Source organism: Leptosomus discolor, chromosome 7, assembly GCF_034619465.1.
Source record: "Leptosomus discolor isolate bLepDis1 chromosome 7, bLepDis1.hap2, whole genome shotgun sequence".
In the NCBI taxonomy this organism is placed as follows: Eukaryota; Metazoa; Chordata; class Aves; order Leptosomiformes; family Leptosomidae; genus Leptosomus; species Leptosomus discolor.
The window spans coordinates 28,076,981-28,098,076 of NC_141397.1; the positions used below are offsets into that span (position 1 = coordinate 28,076,981).

A 21,096-nucleotide genomic window follows, 5' to 3' on the forward strand; every position below is an offset into this window, starting at 1 on the left:
CAGGATTCCTCTAAAAATTGGTTATGTCCATGTTGGGGATTTTTTTTAATTTTTCTGGCTGAGAAAGGGGGCTGCAGAGCTCTCAGAGACCCATAGCTCTACATGGCTGTCAAGAAGAGATTTGAAAGGCTTTGTCTCTACCAAGGAGTCCAATTTGTGTCACAGCGCCTGCCTTGCTGCCTTTGGGAGCACCTAGCAATTGGTGGCACTGGGTGAAGTCCATGTGAGCTTGGCATGCAGCAGGAGAGGATTGTCATAATCTTTCTTGGAGAGAGAGATCTAGAAGATAATTTAGTTATTAAGATGCATATAGAATTGTATGATAAGTTCCATGCTTTTCCTCCATATCTGTCAAGCTGCGGAGTCATTTTGTAATTAATGTGACACTTTGAATGGCTATTAGTAGGTCTGTGTCATCACTTTAGGAGTGATTTCTTACACTCCTAGGGACGGATACTATTAATGCACAAAACTCCTAGCCAAGACAGAAAGTTGCACAATATCCATCTGTAGCACGAATCCTGTCTTGGCGCAAATCTCATTTCAACACCCAGATTAGCACAAATTAAACATAAGATCTGTGCAGTTTTTAACAGCTAAGACTGTACAGAGCCCTTGAGGTGCAGCTGTGGCATGCAGGGAGTCCCTGCAGAGCGCATGGCACAAGCTACAGTAAGCATCCAAGGGCAAAGGAGCAGAAGTAGAGCATAAATCCCTTTGCAAGGCTGAGCAGTTCAGATGGTTGCTGTAAATGATGCTCAGATCACACTTCCTCCCATGCCTCCTGTGGAGCAGCTGGTTTTCTAGGATTCACTAGCAGTAAGCAGTTACTGGTGTCTGCTAAGCAAAGAGTCTGAATACACAATTTAAATATGCTTCTATACACGTATTGATGCAGCAGGGACAGTTACAGTCAGATGGGAGAACTCTCTTTTTGCAGACTTGCTTGAAAAGTGAAAGGAGAGGAAGCTGCGGGGGTTGAGGCTGGGAGGGAAGAATTGGGAGATCATCTACAAAAGAGCATACTGACTCACAAAAAGGGTGGAGAGGAGAACCAGATAGAGCTTTTTTGGAAAAAAAAAAAAAGTGGTGATGAGGAAAGAGATAGTCCTGTGAGTTCTTCAGGTCCCTGCGTGTAAACATTGGATAGATTTATTTACTTCCAGATTAAAATAGCTCATGGCACAACATATATGCAAGTCAATTAGGAGTTTGAGTTTTGCTGAGAATCGCAGGGGCAAGGGCTGCCTTTAAGGACATTTGAAAATGCCAGCCAGTCTGCAGTGCAGTACTTTTTGTCTCGGATTCTAATGGGATACCTTGAAGGAAAGCCTGGATGCTGCAAGAACACCTCTGGTTATAAGCACCACACAAAACACTGCTTCTAAGTCACCTTCTGAGCATGTCTTCATCCAGGCGAATGAGGGTCCCTTCTTCAGGAGGCCATTGCTTTGTTTCTTTAGAGGATGGGGGAACTCTCTTTGGTATCTTGGCCACATCCTTGTTCTAACACTAGTCAAAATTCTCCCTCCCAGTGTTCCCATTAACGTTGCCTGGGCAGTCATCTTTCCTTTCCCTCTTTGCACTACTGTTCCAGGTGCAGAGAGCCTATGGATTTGGATGCAGTTTGGCTGGATGTGGAGATGAAGTCATTCATGTGGCACAGAGAAAGTCTTTAAAGTGCTTTGCAGAGAAAGGCTTTTGTATAAATGCTCAGCAATCTCTAGAAGACCTGCTTCTAATTAGCTCGACTGCAGTGAAGATACCTTCTTGCAAATGGAGAAGAATGAAATTCCCAAGTTATGCAAATTTGCTGAATAACTTGGAGAAAATGATTGTAATGGTCCCACCTAGCCTCAAAAGCTATGAAATATCAAATTACATTTTGAATTACCTATTTACCTTATGGAGGCATATGTGTTCTTCTTCTGGGCCACAGGCAGGGAACTTGGCTCCTCCCTTACAGCAGCCAAACTTTTAAGAACTAGAGTCGCTGTCGCAACCATGGCACCTGGTATATGGAAAGGACAGGACTTGCTTATTTAAATACATCTTTATATCTGAGGCTTCTGAAGACACCCCCACCTCCTATGGTTGCTGTAGCATCTAGATGCTTGTAAGACAGCTGGTGACAGCATGGAGTTGGGCCTTAAGGAACAGAAATCTCGCACAGCCTCCTCCCTTTGCTGTGTGCAAGCTCAACACTTGTTCCCATCCACCCACCTATCCCTCCCAGTTCCCTCCCTAAAGTTTCCCCCTGTATGGCGAGGAATTCCCACACCAAGACCGCAGGGCAGTGTTTCCGAGCTGCAGACGGCGCCATTGCCGCCTTTCTCCCTCTCCTCCTTCCTCTCTTCCTTCTCTCTACCCTCATGCCTAATTCGGTGGAGCCAGCTGTGCACCATCACACCCGTGTCATTCATGCCTGGGCGGGTGGAGGAAGGAAAGATGGGCAACCTTCGTTACTCTCTGCAGAGAACAGTGTTGTAATGATACAGAAACGGTGCTGACAGTAGCAGGCAGCCTGCTGAAGGTGCTGAGCCCTGCTGCAACCAGCAATTTTGAGGCTAGGAGCCTCTGTGAAACCACTTTTCCTCTGCAAACAGGCTTGCACTGGCTATCCCAGAGGTCCATTGTTGCCCAGATTACTTTCCTCTGTAACATCCCCGCTCCTGGAGAAACATGGAGTGCTGGGAAGACCAGAAAAAGAGCATTGGCCCTTCACAAGAAATTTAAATGCTGCCTTTTCCTAAGACTGACATTTAATAATTGGTCTATTAATGAGGAGGCACTGTCAGGACAATAGCAGTCTTGACTTGCTATACAAAGTAGTGTTGCTAAAAGGCTTGAATAATTTTTAAAAACTACCAGTGTGCTGAAGGAGGGGGTGGTTGGGAGGTGGGGATGGGGAAGTGAACCTTCTTTTGGAAAGGGAACACTGCATCTTTGTGCAGCAATTTTTTCTCCTCATGTTTAGGCTTGTTCAACAGTAATCCGAGTGTTCCAGCCTGTAACCCAGAGTCAGGAGAAGGCCTGGCACAAAAACATGAGATTTAAAATTCTGCGTCACACCAGCTGTCTACTAGCAGACAGAGGGGGTGGGTTGTGTCTGGGGGGAGGAAGGTTGGAGGGGGAAACAATAACAAGCAACAGTCTGATAGATTTACTAGAGCTTAGGGCAAGATGCAGATTTGTTTAGTGACTTCATACACACGGCTGGTCTGGTCTGATGTAATTCCAGTCCGTTTCCTGTCTCGATATTTAATCCAGGGTATGAAGAATGATTCCCCCCTCTCCATCATCGTGCATGCTGTAACTAATCACAGAGCCACCCTGCATGAAACAAACTGGACAGCTGCCTGTTTGGCTCCTGCAGAATCTGAATATGGTCCTTTTACATAGTAGCATTGATTAAAGTAAGTTTTTAATCTGTATATGCTTGTTTCTTCCAGGGTCTAACAGCTTTTTGCCACCAGGGGAATGAAATTCCCGCTAAACAGTATTATGTGCTTCCAACATACATGACACATCAATATTGCCCCATGTGGTCTCTGCAAAATTCTGCTTTGCGTTATTCCAAGAGGAACTGTTCCCTTGTACGCTCCTCGTTGATATGACTCGTTTTCATGCACTCTTTTCTTAGGGAAATGAACAGGATACACCTAAAGAACGCACAGGAAACATTGCGTATATGGTCCCTTTTTTAAGACATTGTACTACCAAGGAAGCGGCATCCCACTTGCGGAGGTCATTGTTGCCATGTAAACACAATATGAAGTGCATCTGTGCTCAGAGCAGCTGGGAGGTATTCATCCCTCCAATCCCATTGTGCACTAAGTGCCACAATCTCTTCCAGTGGGAGAGGCTACAGAATAGGCATGTTGAAGTACCACCCATCCTGTACTTTGCAGGTCATCACCTCTACTAATTTCAGAGCCAAATGTTCCATAAGGCATCTGGAGTGGCCAGCTAGAAAACAACACTCAGTCAGAATGTGTATATATATATTTTTCAAGTAGTAAATATGCAAAGGTCATACACTATGCTGATTTGACTACCTTTATCTTTTTTTTTAAGCATGCTCTGTGTTTTTTTCAGACCTCAGGACTTTATTTTCCTGAAATGTACTTTCCCAAAGCCGAATTTTTATGAGCATGCACTTTTCTTGAGATGTGATGTGTGTGAAGCACAAGAGAATTTGCTTGTTGTATACAAAGAAAAAGCAGAATGAGCAGTAGATCATATTCTTTTCAAAGGGTTAGATTTTCAGAAACAGACCCACTTCATATTTTTCTTCAGCTAAATCCACACCAACTGCAATGGCAGAGTTTTGTTGTTGTTTTTGTTTATTTATGGTTTTGGTTGGTTGGTTTTTTTACATGCAGAGTGATGGAAAATGGAGTAAATGTAGAGGAAAAAACTCAAAACTTCAGTAATTGTGCTGGTTCTGTACAAAATCTACATGAATGAAATCATATTTCCAGAAGTTTTTAGAACAACATTTGCTGACTTCTTTTGTAGTTAAGATGCCAACACATTAAGATCCCAGTCCAGTCTATTGCCCAGTGCAGGTCAGTTCCAGACCTGAATTAGAGTTTGCCCTTCTGATTTGGCCCTTAAGTAAACTTTGTTTGGTGACGAAGCTGGAGCACTCAGCTGCCCCCGCAGGGTTCCCAGTGCTCCCTGCAGATCCTTGTACCTCAGACTATCTTGCTCAAAACCTTCTTAAACATACAGTATTCAATGCAGATCAACAAATAAACTTTTCCTGTGCTGCTGTTTATCCTCATTTGGTATATGTACTCTGCCATGGAAAGATACACAGCAGTTACCTTTCCTCTTCTGATAACCAGTGGTGTTTATCAAAGTTTGAGCAAGCCACGATTGCCCTTTGTTGAAATGAAGCTAAACAAAACCATGACAATTTATCGTAGGTGGTCTTTATGTTAGTGGAAAATAAAATACCTTTAACTAATAAACCTCTCATGCTACTGCTTGAATAAAAGTATGGGGTCCTGCCCACGGTCGACAGGTGGCTCCTTTTACACTAGTCTCCGGAGACATGATCAAGCCCTGGGTATAGTTTGTAGTGCCAAATAGGTCAGGTCAGTTGTGTCCTCATTATCTGCAGAGCAAATCGTGAGAGTGACTCCCTTTTTACCACCCCCATTTTCTCCTTCCTCCTTCCCCCTCCCCGTATTTGAATCCTGGTTTTGCTAGGGAATTGGTGCCCAGCACTCTGGCTGTGTGAACAACGAAGGAATTTGGACTCGAGTGGATTTAAGGTCATCAGCTCTAATGAAAGGATATAGTATAATAGTGTCATTACGTCAGTCTGCTCAGATCATATCTAATAGCTCCCATCTGTAACACCTCCAGGCTCTGTCTACTCTTTACTAAATGGGAGGAGAAGGGATTTCATCTACCTTGAGCTTGTACTGCAGAAGAAATTCCTCACCACCTGTGCTATCACAGAGGCTTTTCTGTAAGGAGAATTTAAACACATTGCTTCTCCAGCTATGCTTCACACGGACTTGGTAAACACAGTAGACCCCAAATGACCAAGTGGGAAACTGGTTGCTAAGCCACAGGTAAGAGCCCTATCATGGTAAGAGGTCACAGCAAAGCAAAGGCAGCACAAGAGACATCCATTGATTGTTTGTATGTCCTGATGATTGCAATCCGTTTTTGGGAATGAAGCTCTAAGTTTCTATTTTGCCCAGTTGGTTAGGAAACTCACTAGCTAGACTGGTGAAATCCAGTGCTTAGCCAGATCAGCCAAACTTTATCAGAACATCATTTTCTTTGGGCAAAATCAGTGAGGACACTTTCTGACCTTTAATTATTTACATACATTATTTACTGATTGCAAATTGAGCGCAAGCTTCATTTCCACTTTGTAGCAGTACTTCTTATTTCCAAGATGTGAATGTTTTCCTCTCCTTTTTTGGCTGTAAATCTGTTGTGCCTCTCAACTGTTTTGTCTCCATTTCTACTGAAATCGTCGCACCTGTTTCAAGTTGTGAAAATTTCTTGTCTTTGTATGCCTGTGCGACACATGCCCGTGCTTCAGAGCACACAGACTCTTCTAACCTACTTAAAATGAGACAAATGACTGCCTCATCCTCTCATGATTTCACTACGTCCCCATGTAGTTCAGGGTCCAATTTAAAATGATTCCTGTTTTTTAAAAAAATCTCACATAAACCCTCCATCAAATTTCAAGTACCAGCTGAAATATTTGAAATCTTTTCTTCCTTCCTCACCCACTTCTTAACTTTTCTTCTCCTCTACTGTCACTAGTCTCTGTGACCATATTGTTTTCAATTTAGCATAGTATCCTGGTAAACACCCATGTGGAAGAAAAAATAAATTACCTTTTTTTTTTTTTTTTTTTGACTAAGGAGTGAGTAAAGCAAGAAAGCTGGTCTTATGTTTCAATTAAGGAATTAAAAAGCCAGCAGGAGTTGATTGCATCATACCCATTGAAGTCTGGCAATCTCAGTATATTTCTTGAGTTCTGGTCAGGGCTCCCTCAGGATCCTGAGCTTTGATAGATGCTGGTCTGTAGTCTGTGCTGCGAGATTGGTTTTTTGTGAATTGATTTATACACTGTTATTAATACAGGGTTTGGCAACGTAACGTAAATGCATCACTAATCCTGTAACGATGATGACTCGTTGGTAATGCACTGCATGATTCAGAATTTTGAGCTGCTGGGAGGGAAGTTTTTCAATTTACTTAAGTGATCCCATCAGTCAGAAAATCTAGCTTGATCTGAGCCCCCAGCCACCTCTCCCTGCGTGCGTTACACAGGGGGAGAGCATCTACCCCCAGTATGAACTGCTATGCCACTGTGATACGGCCAGAGAGGGCACTTGGGCTTGGGAGCTGGGAAATGCTCTTAATGCCACTGCCTAGACATGGCCATCAAGGGGAAATCTTGGGGATTCTGGACTGATGAGCTGGAAGTACCTGGGGACAAAAGCAGTAAACATGAACTGTAGTCAGCTCTTACACAAAAAGGAAGGGGAGGGATAACATTCAGTAAAACCATAGATGTACTGATGGGCAGCAAAATAGCAGGAAGAATCTTCCAGATTTGACCTGTAGACAGATTTTTTTCTCTTTTGCCAAGTTTTATCACTCGTTCCACTGTTGGTTGGCTAAATTATGAAACAAACTTTTAGTAGTGTTATCTTAAACAGCTCTTCTAATGTGAGAGGCCCAGCTCTGGCAGGAAAGGAAAGAAAAAGACCTGTAGGAGTGTGCATGCTACAAGGTAGATGTTTCATCACAGTAAGGTGGCTTTTTCCCTCTGCGCTTCTGAAAGAGCTGGTGAGAGGAGCCCTGCAGGGAAGCAGAGATGAATAGCTCTGGCTTGCATGAGCTACAGATATGGTGGGACTCCAGTACTGAAGGGCAGACATTGTTGGGCGCTCTTATTAATGGATGATTAAGCTCCCCTCCTACTCACATCTTAAAACATGCTAATTATAAAGCTTCTAAATATAGAAAAGTTCCTCTTTCTCCTCAAGCCTACGAATAACTAATTTTAAATATTTGCTTGTGGCAACTTTTTTCTTTAATAGTTGTGGTTCCTCTGAAGAAGGAGCTTTTCTAAAATGTTCCTGTTTAGGCAGGAGTTTCCCTTTTCTGCATGTAGCTCTGATCATGTTTACCAATGTCAGCGACAAAGACAAGGGTGTAGCAAGCAAACTCTGGCGAGGCTCAGTGCATCAGCTGGAGGAGTTAATGTCCTGGTACTTTCTTTTTCCTTTCTGCCTCCCCCACAGATTGGGCAGCAAGGAGCGTGCCTCGGCTGCGCCAGTATGAAACGTGGTGTCTTTGCTTAAAGCCACCATTGTTGGCAGTTGAAGCCAAAAGGCTGAACTTTGCACTGAAGCAGCTGATGCCCAGGGTTGCACTCACGTCCGCCAGCTGTGCTGCGAGGGTGCTGACCTGTGGCAGGGCACTGTGCATGAGGCAGCTGGGGGCAATATCTTTTTAAACCACTGCAGCAGATTCACTTTAGCTAGTCTCTCAGTGCCCTAAAAAGTCATTGCCCTCTTTTTCCCCAAGAAGAGTGGATCCATCCTGAAAGCACGTGCTGTGTTAGATCCAGGCTTGTGCATTGTCAGCTGGTGGTACAAAGGGGAGAGCATGGGCCACTGAGTTTTAAGGACTTCAGAAGATCTATCTGGCTTGCTAAACTGCTTTGACCAACTGTGTGTGGCCTCTGAACTTGTGCAATGGCCAAGCAAAACAAAATGTGTTAGATTAAGCCACTGTGACTGCTGATTCTGAGCTTTAACCCCAAAATTGAGTCACTTCACCATCTTAGCAGGCTAAGGACATGCTTGTGGCAGTTGGCATTCCTGAGCTGGGAAGCATTAACTCACTGAAAAGTGTCACCTGCACTTGCCTGTGTGTACCTCAGGTCACTAACTACGTGTCCATCAGTTGGTGGCCTAAGGCTGATCACTGCACTGAAGTTACAAGCCTGCAGAGGCCTTACCAAGGGCAGATATATCCAGGGATGAAGACAGGCAAAGATCTTCCTCTTACTTCTGCAGCACCCACAGTTTTACTCCGTATACTGAAAAGGTGCCATAAATACCAAACCCTGTGGCATAAATATGGGATAACACCATGTCGACCAAGCCACTATTATGAGTAAAAAAATTTAAGTGGTTTAGGTAATTCTTCAGAGTCTGTGAAAGAGTGAAAGAGTAATTCATCTAGCTTGTTGATATTCTGAATTGTATGATTGTGGGGCAAAACCAGAGCAGTTTGCAGAGTTACTTAATTCCCCCAACCCCACCGCCTTCACTCCCCTCTGTACCTGCTCAGTCCCGTTAACTCACTCACTTCTCAGAAGAGTCAGGCCTGAGAACATCATTACCAAATTCAGAGACAGTTTTTGTGTGTTTCTATTAAATTGTCTTCAAGTCTAGGTTTCCCACTCTCTAGGAAGGGTGGGAGCTTTTTGCAACAACTCGAATATAGTGTTATTTGGGCTACAGTTATGCTCCACTGTCATAAATAAACCCCATGTAGCTAAAGCCACAACACTGAAGAGCTAATAAATTAATGGAAAAGAGTCTGAAGGGGAAATATAGGAAGAAAGCAATTTGCCTGATGGTACATCAAAATTAAATGGCAGAGGTAGAAACATAACCCTGGGAACAGATACTTAGCCTTGAAAAAGCTGATGGGCAGTGAAGCACAGAGAGATATTTTGCATGTCTGTGTATTTCTGTGGGAGTTGAGTGCCCATATAGCTGTAGCTAGCTACATCTTATTTGTGCTTAAATATCTGCAAAAGTCTGTCCTGGTTTTACGTTCAGCCAGTATTTTGTGGTGTTCCTTTGGCTACAGGAAGGATTCATTCATCCCCAGAAGAGCAGGTACTGAAATGGTGGGCTCAAGTCTCTCGTTGACTTAATCTCATTTAAGTCAAGAATTTTGTCCTACCCACCACTTTGTTTAGTTTTGATTGTTACAAAATGCCAATTTTTAAAAGTCTTGCTGGGTTTATTTTCATTAGACTTCAGCAGCTTTTTTGTACTAGGACTGACTCACTTCGTACTACACTTGTGCGGGTGTTATTGCATCAAGTTCAGTGAAGTTATTTGTAGTTTACACTGGTAATATAGGGCCTACCTAGTGTGAGTCACCTGCTAATTCTCTTCAGCATGAAAAAGAAATCTACCTTGTTCTAATTTATTTTTTTAATGTAAACTCAATGTAGACCTATGAGTAATACATTCCACAGCAGGTAACAGGAGTTGAATGGATGTGGCAGTTCTAGCACGGCACGTGTGCCGTGTGAGAAGAAACAGAATTTACAGAGATTTGGTAATATCAGTAAGTCTCTTGTGGGCATGAGCACAGGATGGCCCACAGGTGTGGGAGGCTGTAACACCACCTCCTTTAGGTCTCTCTCAGTCTTCCCCCCCTGGGAAAGAGGGATAGCTTGGGTTTGCACGTGTCCCTTGAGCTTGACTGGAAGATGTGTGTTTCCAGGTTTATCGCAGAGCATCTGCTAAAGGCAATTTAGCAGCTAGTTCCTCCCTGCATAGACTGCTCCTGGGGATGTAAACCAGGATAGCTTGTCCCACATAATTTTTAAAATAAACCACTGAACAAAACCCCTCCAAAACCCCCAAGCAACCCCAAATCTCCACCCTCCAATTTCCTCCAATTCGTTCACATGTGGTTGCTGATTGCAGCCAACTGCTGATGCTGGCTGTCGTATGAAAAGAGGCACCCTCTAATTTCCTTGTTTGCAATGATCTCATTTAATGGAAGGCAGGTGTAAGTGGTAGTTTCTAACCATAAAGCAGGTAGATGTTGATATTGTGTTCCCAAAAGCAAACTGAAGGCTATACTTGGAAACAGCTTTATGTTATCAACACTGTCTTTTTATAATGTTGGTGAGTAGCGTTGTTAGACCTTGTTTTTCAACTGCTGCAAGTTGAGGCATACAGGATTTTTTTTTTGCTGGATACTGGAATCTGCTAGTGGTGTTCCTTTTAAAGCAAGTACATGCAGTTGTGATACTGAATCTTTAAGCAAGGATTCCTTCAGTTATATTCTCTTCAACTGTAACATGCAGATTCAGTGCCTGTAAATGCAGTCACTAACTTGGTATAGGTAAACCTTGACTGTAATTGGACTGCAGGTGTGGAAACAGTCAGAATAAGCAACAATAATAAAAAAGTATATGTTTTTAAAACTCCTATGATGAGACAAATGCTTTTTTCCTAGTACCGTTATCTGTGATAGTACACAATTTCCTAATGCAGTAAAAATTTTCTTGAGTAAAAGGAGCATTAAAGGTGTAACTGATCAGAAAAATTATGATTACTCCAATGCAAAGAGCACCCTAAGGCTGGGTCACCTCTTTAAAATACAGAAGGAAATTTTAACCAATCAGGAGTTAATCAGTGGTATCTTTGCTCAAATGTGAAGCTTGGCTGAAAGGGAAACACTTTATAAAATTATATGAAAGTCACCAACCAATAAAGGGAAAAATAGTTCTGACAATGCTGGAACGCACCATAAGACACTTTCAGGGGAAAGAATTAACTTGTAAATAACTTTATTTGAAAATTTAAAAAGTTATGTAGCAGAAATAAAATTTTTTTAAAAAATTTGATTTCTTGGGAATAAGATATTTTAATCTACCTGGATTGGAATGGCCAACCAGGTGGGGTTTTTTTATTGTTGTTTTTGTTTCTTTGGGTTTTTTTTTCCAAGAAAATTTAGTGGAGATCTGTATTTATCAGAATACAGACTTTCAAATCTAAACTCTTCAAAATAAAACTTCTACTTTTTACCCTTCTGAAATTAAAATGAAAAATTCTCTTAGAATCATATATAAAAATTCTCTATAGAATCAAGTGGGCTTCTGCTTGTGTGTGTTGACATCCTGAATGCCAGTAAGCTACAATCTTGATGTTGCTATGAATGTTTGCTCTTTTACTCCTTTGCATCTATTTGAGTTTAAATAAGTAATTCTTCACACAGTAAAGTGTAAATGAAATATTTTAAAATCCTTTTAAAGTAAATACTAGCATTTTTATGATTCTAACATGGTCAGAATATAGAAGCAGGTACAAGCATGAGTATGATTTCTGAAGGTAATATTGGATGAAACATTTGTCAGCCAGGAGACATTATTCATGGTTCTCACTAAGTAGAAAGTAGCACTACATTCCTTTTTGCCATGCTGCTTATTTTTAAGAAACAATACCTCTTGTTTGGTTTTTCTGGGCCTGCCTTAGCCACAGTTTTCCATGTGCAGTAGTATTAGAGATGAAAAAGCAGAACTCGACACTTATAGTGGTACATCCCTTTTAACAATATTACCTACACAGTGAAGAGGTGAGAAATGTCTGTTAGTGTGTGGCTAAACAACAGGGTGTTGGTCTTGCACTACTCATCACAGTCCACACTGAGACTTGTTCCCATCACTGCTGGTGAAGTTTAGAGATCATTAGCTTTACTTTAAAACATAAAAGCAGAGCTGAGCTCAAGTGAAATCAATGCCCTGTTTTGCCAGGCACTGTGCAAAGCCATTGGAAAAGGCTGTTGTAGGATTCAGAGCTCACGGAGAACATACAGTGCCCATACACCCCTGCAGCTAGCTGTATAGCCCTATAGGTAACCATGCAGAAGGGCTGATGGTTATTGCCTTACTCTGAGCATTGGCAGCTTGTACCATTGCCTGCTGTAGAAGATAAAATCCACCGTGCTATGACTGAGAGGTTTGCAGCCTTGGCTGCAATTGATGTGGTGTAAGGGTTGAGGAGAAGAGGTGCTGTCAGTATGCTTATCTGCTCTTGCCATTCCTAGTCCTGGGCTCAAGTTAGTTAGGTTCTAAGACAAGTGCAGTATAGTGAAGCTCTGTGGTATGGTATCTGGGATTTGGTGGAGTGGAGAATTTGGTAGCATCTAGACTTTCTTTTTAGAGCAAGGCTGCTGTAAAACCGCTGGGGTTTTCCCCTGAATGACCACAGCCAATGTGGTTGGATGCATCACATCATCACCACTCCATCTTAGTGGGCTCTCCACAGATAAGGGCATACTTATCTGCTGGATGGAGACATAAAAACTGTTTTACTGCTAGTAAGTAGGACTAAGTTTCTGCCACTTGGGCTTCCTGTTAAGTCATTTAGAGTAGTAACTTCTTCTTTCCTAGCTGCAGGAACCCTGTCTTACAAGAAAGGGAAGGTGTGTGTACAGGCAAACACACACTTTTTTCTTTGATGTTAGTGGCAACCACCACTGAGGTTAGCAGAAGGGAATGGCTACATTAGGTTTGGCATCATGGCAGAAATGACTTCACTTAATTGCTCCTGATTTCTGACCCTCTACTTTTCTCTTCCTCGCCAGTGGAGCCTTCTTATCTCAGTTGTATTTTGTTCTTTTCCTGCAGGAGAAAATACAAGAAAACATCACAGAGGTAAGAGTAAATCGCAGAGGACTGGAAGGTATTTGTGAGTCATCTGTCTCTTTTTGTTAGGGGGTTTGAAGACGGATTTTCCTGTTACCAGATTGGTTTTGTTCCTAAGGAAATGCCATTTTACTGATTGTTTCCCCCTTTGAAGGTCCATCATGTACTGCTGCTGCTCCACAGCCCCTCTGCTGCTAGCGGTAGTCCTCCCCTCTGACGTTAGTTGTAGTTCTCCTTGAGTAAGGACAGAAATATTTATCCTTGAAGGTCAAAGCCTAATAAACGTCACTGTTCCTTCTGCAAGTTCTGCTGGTTCTAACTCCTGTTGCTTACTCATGCTGTAATAACAAAATGGATTGTGGGCTGCTTGTGTTGCTAATGATCTGTGCCTTTGCAGGAGACTGAAGGAAAATGGGGATCTTGTTGATTAACAGGGCCTATTATAGCTACCTGATCTGGTTATCTTACTGCCTCCTTGCAGGAGGAAGGCCCAATGGGGATCTTTGACAGATTCATTTTTCTTTCTTTGGAGCCCTTGTGCTTGGTTTCTTCAGAGCACACACTTTGCAGCACAAAGTTTTTTGGTGCTGAGCTGACTCCCCCTCCCCTGCATGTGGAGTAGTAATTAGTGACTTAATCTCATGGCGTGCTGAGCATCTTTAGTTCATGTTGACTTTAACTGGATTTGAGACTCCTGCAGAGTGCTTCCTAAGAAATAACCCTGCAGCTCTGCTGAATGTGCCCTTTAATGTTGTGTGATGATGGAGAGAGCTGGCAGATAAGCCAGCTTGATGATGTGATGGGCTAAGACATCACAGCCACCCCTCCTGTTTGCCATCACCCTGTGCTGAAGATGATCACTCCAATGCAGCATTGGCAGGACAGGCTACATGTGTGCTTGTGTGTTACAGCCACAAGAGGCTGAAATGTGGTGTCTTGAGTCATGGATGAGGTGGGTTTGAGCTATAACAGTTTAGTGGAAAATACTGATTTGGAGATTTCTGTCCTTAACCGTGCAGGTGGGCATTGTGTAGTGCGAGACACAAGAACAGGTAGAAGGTAAATATGCTCCTAGTTCTTTTCCTAAATGTGGGGCTGACACTGTAGTGTCACTGTTTGCAGCATTACTTTTCTCTCCGTTTCCCTTGCTGCTACCCTGATTGTTAATTGATTATGAACATGTCTCTAGGCAGAGGTCTTGAGTTGCTGCAAGAGGATTTGTTCTGGGGTGAGATGGTTTCCAGAATGAATGATTGCTCTGTATGTCCCCTGCACTCCTTGCATCAGCCCGAGTACTGTGCCTTATTTGGGTGTGTTTCCTGCATACATAACCATGGCATCAGAGAGGTCTGTGTTCAGCATCACTTCTGTACAGGAGACTTTCTGTAAGCCTTGGAAGAGAGATGAAGTATATTAAAAGCTCCTACAAGCCCAATATACAGACAATTGAATATGTCAGTCTGTTTAAACACACCATTACAGGATTAAGTTTTGTGCCTCATGGGATTTTGAACTTTATTTTTTTTCTCTTGCTGTTACCTGTGCCTGCTGCCTGACTGATCATGTGTGCCCTCGCGGCAGCTGGGCAGACGGGCTTTGTGGCCCTCTTGTGTCTCATGACTGGTGTGAGCCCTGTGGAGGCAAGAGGCAGCTCCAGGGACCCGCACACAGCAATTGCTGAGCAGCTACTCCTGGTGATGTTGCTCAATGGGTGCTGGCTGCCGGCTGGAGGGTTCTGTAGAGTAGCAGGTAGCTGCTGTGGCTGGGAGCCATGCTTTGCCAGCTCCTAGGGTGAATTAGCTGGCTAGTAAGCCTGTTTTGAATTTGCCAGCTGCTGTGTGATTAAGGTATGATGCTAAATGATGCAGAAGTGTAACATCCAGCAAAAGGAAGTGGTAGGACAGCAGTTCCTTTGAAGGCTGGTTTTAAGTAGCATCTCTCTATTGAGTTGGTAATTCCAGCAATGAACATAAACTGACAGCTTGGCTCAGGTTTCCACCTTCGTTTCCCACGTTCATCTGCTGTGAGGTTTTCTTTTTTGCTTTGTTACATTTTTTTTTCCAAACGTTCTTGGCTGTTCCTACGTCACCAGGCTCTGGAGGGTGACTGGCAGCTGAACTGAAACAATCTTTTGCTTGCTTTTGCGTCTTCTTCCTTTCGTTTCTCTTTGGGGAGTATTGTCACATGAGAATGCCTAGGGGAGAGTGAGCAGTTCTTGTAGGAGAAACACTGGTGTCCTCTGAACCATGCAGTGTAAAGAAACTATTTCCCCTGAGTGCAGACCTGTTGGGAAGGAAGATGAGGAATGTGCAAGAAAACTCGAGGGGAAAGAGTCGGAGTAAAATCTGAGCCATTCTAAAATTGTAATTGGAAATGACAGACACTGACTCTTGCATTGATCATTCTGTTAATTGAGTTGACTCAAATGCTTTTGTAACAATAATATATTGATATGATTTTCCTCATAAACTTGGAAGTTTCACAGCTGTCTAGACAACTCTAATTTCATTAGTCCCAACCTAGTAATTGTATCTGAACCACTGAACTGTGATGTAGATTAATCACAGAAATACCAGAGAAGCAGGATATTTAATCAGAACTCGGGTCATCTATCATGTCTAGTTCCCCTTGGGTAAGTGAATAGTAGATAGCTTATTAAACAGTGACTGACAGAGTCAGCAAGAGGGAGAACTAGACAGGAAGCTGAAGCTCTCTTGAACTTCCAGGTCCTGGGCTCGTTTTGCTTTTTCTGGAGCACCCGAGACCTCAGTCATGTTTGATTTGACTGTTCAGACTCCCAGTTATCCTGAAGACAGCCAGCTGTGGGCTGCCGGTGTTTTCCTCAGAGATACTCAGAGCACAGTCAGCTCCCTGGGAGATTAAAAGGGAAATGAGCCTTTCAAGTAGCCCTTGGCAATCTCTTCCTAGATTAGGTTCATCTGCTTGGGTGATATTCAGCTAGTGGAGGCAGTTTTGCACTTCTAAGGACTCACTAAGGTCCTATTGATGATTTCAAAATTTGTCAGATAAATAATCTGTGTTAGCTTACATGGTATAAAATTTCCTCCATTATGATCCCCAGCCATGCATTTTTACTCTGCCAGTAACACAGAACTGCGTGTGTTGCTGTTTCAGTTTAGCTGCATGTTGCTTAATTGTACAGTTTAATTTTCTATTAATATGCAAATATTTATTTTACAGTGAACTCATTTAGATAAAAGTTGAGTAAAAAGAGTCCTGATATTTTATCTGTCCATCATGGATGGATGGATTTTTCCCCTAATTACCCGTTAATGCTATATAAGACGTACAAAGTAGAAAAGGAAATGTAACCAAAGTGCCTTTGAAATATGGCTATGACCCTGAAAGAAGCATCCTAAGGGGCCCTGCAAAATACTAATGCGATTTCTTTAAAAAAGATTGTACTCTAATTAAAAATGGTTGACATCTGATACAAACCACATGGCTGGAACATCAAGCTTTCCCTAATTTTCATAAAAGTTTAATTGTTTCCACTTCAGACAGTCAGGCAGGAAACTCATAGGCAAGGATCTTCTTTTCGATCCCTTTCCCATGCTTTCCTATTCTTTCTCATCTACGTCTGTGCTTCCCAATTCTAATTCGCTCCAGCATTTAGTTAACATACTCTTGAAGGAAAATGGCAATGTTCTTCCTTAAGGAAAGAGTGATGTATTTATGTTAGTGTGTGGCAAAAGAGGTGAAACCATAAATGCACAAATGGTGTTACGTACAAAATAAGTGGAAAAGCCTATTTTTTCCCCCAAATTCAGTTGATAGTCATCTTCAGGGTTGCTCATTCTGATACCTCTTTAGATTAAAATAATCCACTGTCTCTTTTGGATTATTTCAAAATGCAGGTTAATTTACAGCCTTGCAAGTCTCATTTTAGGTAATCTTTAAGTTAGGCATTCGCTCAGGACCGGATACTTTGAGGAAAACTCTGCTGGGATTGATCTCATCCTTTGGTGCTGCTAGAACATACTAAAGCGATTTTCATTGGAATGAAGCACCAATGCTCTCTCAAAGGTGATTGTCTGAGTAAGGGCATTATATACGGTGGTAGTTGTCGCTGCCGTTGATAGAATAACATAGACCAAAGGGGACCTCTGGAGGTTGTCTCTTCCAGCTCTTGGTGCTTGAGAACATCGCTGTGGCTGTGATTAACTCCTGGCATTCATCAATTTACTTTATTTGACAATATGCTTAGTCCTTAGTCCTGATACCATTTCATTTCCACAGCTTATCTCTTGACCTTGCAAGGTTATCTTAATTACAAATAATAAAAATACCCCTAATTCCTTAAGCTGTGCAAGTAATTATAATGTAGTGCTTAGCTCAAGTTTTTCTTTATATATAGTATCTGAGCAACTCCAGCAATAGGATGCATTTAAAGTTGATATTCTAATCAGTAGCACGCACACACAATGCACAACTTGATGTGTCAAAATTCTTTGTAAGGCATAGTCTTTTGGGTGCTGAGACTGCCTCAGCTCCCTGTTAACTTTGGTGGGACTTCTCGAAACTCTGTGTTTCAGGGAAACAGATGTTAAATTTTCAGTTAAAGGCTACTGGGCATTGTGCAAAACGAGATCTGTGGACTTATTTCTATAATATTAAAAGTGGAGCTGCCTCCATTATGTTTAATGAACACTCAATTTCAGTAAAAAAGGTGTTGATTTGTTGAGTGCTCTGTATTCATTGCACTGCAGAATCATAGGTGCTTTGGGAAAAAACTGAAATGGTCATGTAAGTAAAGCTTGTAATGAATCTGTAGGTGAAGAGGGCACATTAAAGTGACATCAGCAGCCTTAATTTGGTATTTCCTCACTTTCTGGGTGCTTGGCTTTGCAACTGGACTGATCTTCTAATGTAGTTTAAGTGCAGTTGGATACTGGCAGCGTTACACAGCTGTGAAAAAGAGGCTGCGGTTCAAGTTAACAAGGCTAAGTGCAGTTTCTGCTTTAATTCACGGAGGAAGATTATATTACTTGGCTATGTGTAGTGAAGCTTCCTGTTGAGAGGAGAGGAGGAAACCTGCCTTCTAGAAAAATCCCAGCATTTGTTCTCCTAACACTTTCTGTAAGAGGAAAATACTGAAACATTGGAAGTGACAGTGGCTTTTACATACCCTTTTGCTTTCTGTGCTTCTCCTATTTCCCTGTTTAAGAGAGCTGGAAGATGCAGTGAGACTGGACTCCATGCAGATACACACATATATATATATATTTTTTTTTTCTGCCTTTGAAAGCTTGCTTAGTTTTTCTACCCCTTTTCTTAATATGATGGCCCTGATAGAGGAAGGTATAAATTTTGTATTTCTGACATGAGTAATGAGAACTCCAGAGCAGGAATAGGTTCAAAATAATTATGAAACACGATTAAATAGTGACCAAATCTTTCTTGCTGATATGTATTCCTATTATTTTACTAAAATTAATTTTATTCCATGTGTTATACAGTGCTGAATAATTATCAATAAATACAACTCCTTAATGATTAATGACTATTAAAATATTGAATATATTGAGCATAGATTTTCAGCTGATTTAATAATAGCTGATTCTAATACCTAAAATATTACTGGTTGTGCCAAATTTGTTTTAACAATAGCACAATTTGCTTGGTAAGGAATGGACTCTGCCAGATTTGAAAATGGAAAAAGTAGCTTATGCTGCTCAAATACTGTGATGACAAGTGTCCTTACCTATCAAAAGAAAGTTATATTCAGGTTTTTCCTAAACGTGTTCATGCTTATGTGAAATTCAGCCATAAACTTCAGCATCACTTCAGCAGAACCGATAACACACTCCTGCTTTGGCATCGGTCCTCTGTCTGTATGTGACACTTTTTCAAAATGTAATTGTGATATCATTTAGCTTCAGATTTTATGGATACTGTTGAGATCAGTTTGTTAGAAGTTATTTGTAGCCCCTAGATTTGCAAGATTCGTTCCCTTTTTGCTAGAGTAAGACTGGTGTGAAATGAAAATTACATTCAAAAGTCATAGACTTTACTGAAGATAAATGTTGTTTGGTATCAGACATTCAAACCAAAATGACTTTGACAAAGTATAGATGCTTTCTTTTTTAAAATTCTTAGTGCCTGACACGTTTTCTTGATTCAACTCCAGGGGAGCGAGCAGAGCAGAGTTGTGCCTTCGACTATTTTTCTAGGCTTTGGTTATGAGCAGTTGTCTGGAAAAAAAGCTGCTGGAGAATAGGTTTTTGACTAGCTATGCACCTGGGCAATTAACACTCTAAAAATAAGTGATATAGATTAGATACATTACAGCCTTATGATATTTTGGTGCTTCTGTTTCCACCATTTGGAACCAAACAAAATAGTGCGTGTATGAATCTCGAGAGCAGGATGGAGAAGAATAAACAGTCTCCTGACACCTTCCCATTGGGTTTATCTGGCTTCTTTCAGTGACATCCAATGCTCTTCTGACTCATTTTTAGGTAAATTGAAGTGGCTTGCCTTTTTCTTTGGGGTTTTGCAGTTTTCATTCCTTGCAGGCATGCAATATAATTCTGCTTCTGGGTGCACAGGCACCAGTAGGTGTTCATTTCCATTTTAGTTAATCTGAGAGCCTTTACTGAAGCATGTTTGGAGAATTAGATTAGGGTTTGGTGAGGGGATGTAACAGGGAGTTCTCCCATGATTTAAACATAATTTGTATAAGGAGGATAATAAAACTTAATGAGGAATTAATTTAAGCCCTATATTATTGCCTATTAGATGTGATCTTCCTGTAAAATAAGATTGATTTATTTTAAATTTTTTTTGGTTTGACCCTGAGAAGTGAATTACTCTGACTCAATGCATGCACACCAGTGAAACTTCCTTACCGAAAATGACATTAACTTTGATGGTCGTGTTGGTAGCATAAGAGGGAGGAAGCTAAGAGTGTTACTACTCGTGCAATCCCTCTATGGATAATCAGACTGTTCATTTCCCAAGTCTGAATAAAAACAGCTTATGCCACTAGTAAGGGGCTTTCTTTTGTTGGAGCTGAATGTCACTGTTAACAAAGGTAGAGGCCACTCTATAGAACTTCACTTTTTGTCCTTTTCCTCTTACTTGCACTGCAATTTCTTGATAGTCTCTCAATGTTCACAGGAGATCTGCATAAATATCTGAAAAAGAAAAAATCTGGTTTTATTTCCCGAAAGTGTTAATACATCTGTCTCCAGTCCTTCCTTCCCCAGCTGCAATTTACTATTGTAAATGCCTTGTTCCTCCTCATCCCTCTTTCATAACTGTATGTGATATTTTCTAATCCACAGCATATGGAAGACAGGTGTTAGTCTTGACTCTCTGTATCCCACTGGTCTTCCACTGCTACACATACACACAAAAGCAGAGAGTCTTGTCTGTGAAAAGCTTTCTCTCCAAGATAAACCTCAAGAAACAAGTGGGAAACCCTAATATTTGGGATCCCACTGCTGCTTGCTGCTTCTGGGCTGTATTGCTCTACCCTTCAGTTGAGGATCCAGAAATTCCTGGGGAATAATACAGCAAAAGAAAGAAGAAAACAAAATAACTTAAATGGATGTATTTTTTTAACTGAATGCTAAATTGCATCTGGCCAAACCAATAATCCCAATAGCTGCTAATGAGCTATCCCCTCTGAACTGGGGCTTTAAGCAGTGGATAGGTAGTCCATTGATTTTTCCCATCAAGCATTTATAATGTATGAGCTGTAGCGACTTCTAGGCAATTCTCAGTACACTGGGTAGTTACAAAAAGCTGGTCATTTAAATTACCCTGAGATGCAGCATTTCCATGACTAACTCAGAACCCCTATGTCTTAGCTGAGTCTCAAATTCAATTTAAATGGATAATGAGTTGTTTTAATCTCTCTCTTTGATTTAGCGGTCAGACCGAAGGACAACATTTTAGGGGGGGGGTAAGGAGGAGAGAGGAAGAAAGGAAAAAAATTTGTTGGTGACTGACGTTATTTTGGCAGTTAATGTGTGAATAAGCTTTTACTGGGGGACGTCCTCTGGGTAAGGGCAATATAATTGAAGTCCTGTATAAGCTTCCAGCCTTCAACATCTCTCACTTCCTAAGTGTGTGTCTTCCTGCAACTGATGAAGAGGGAATCC

At 41.6% G+C, this 21,096-nt stretch overlaps 1 protein-coding gene across 2 annotated transcripts in view; it reads left to right on the forward strand.

The window, feature by feature from the left end:
• Positions 1–21,096, forward strand: part of PDE1C (phosphodiesterase 1C) — a 308,568-nt gene that overhangs the window by 112,870 nt on the left and 174,602 nt on the right. The window contains exon 2 of one of the 2 annotated variants that reach the window (XM_086467642.1): positions 12,947–12,973. The exons of the other annotated variant lie outside the window; for it this stretch is intronic. Within the exon in view, the coding sequence (XP_086323768.1) occupies positions 12,947–12,973 (27 nt within the window). The remainder of the gene's footprint in view (positions 1–12,946; positions 12,974–21,096) is intronic. 2 annotated transcript variants of the gene reach the window in all.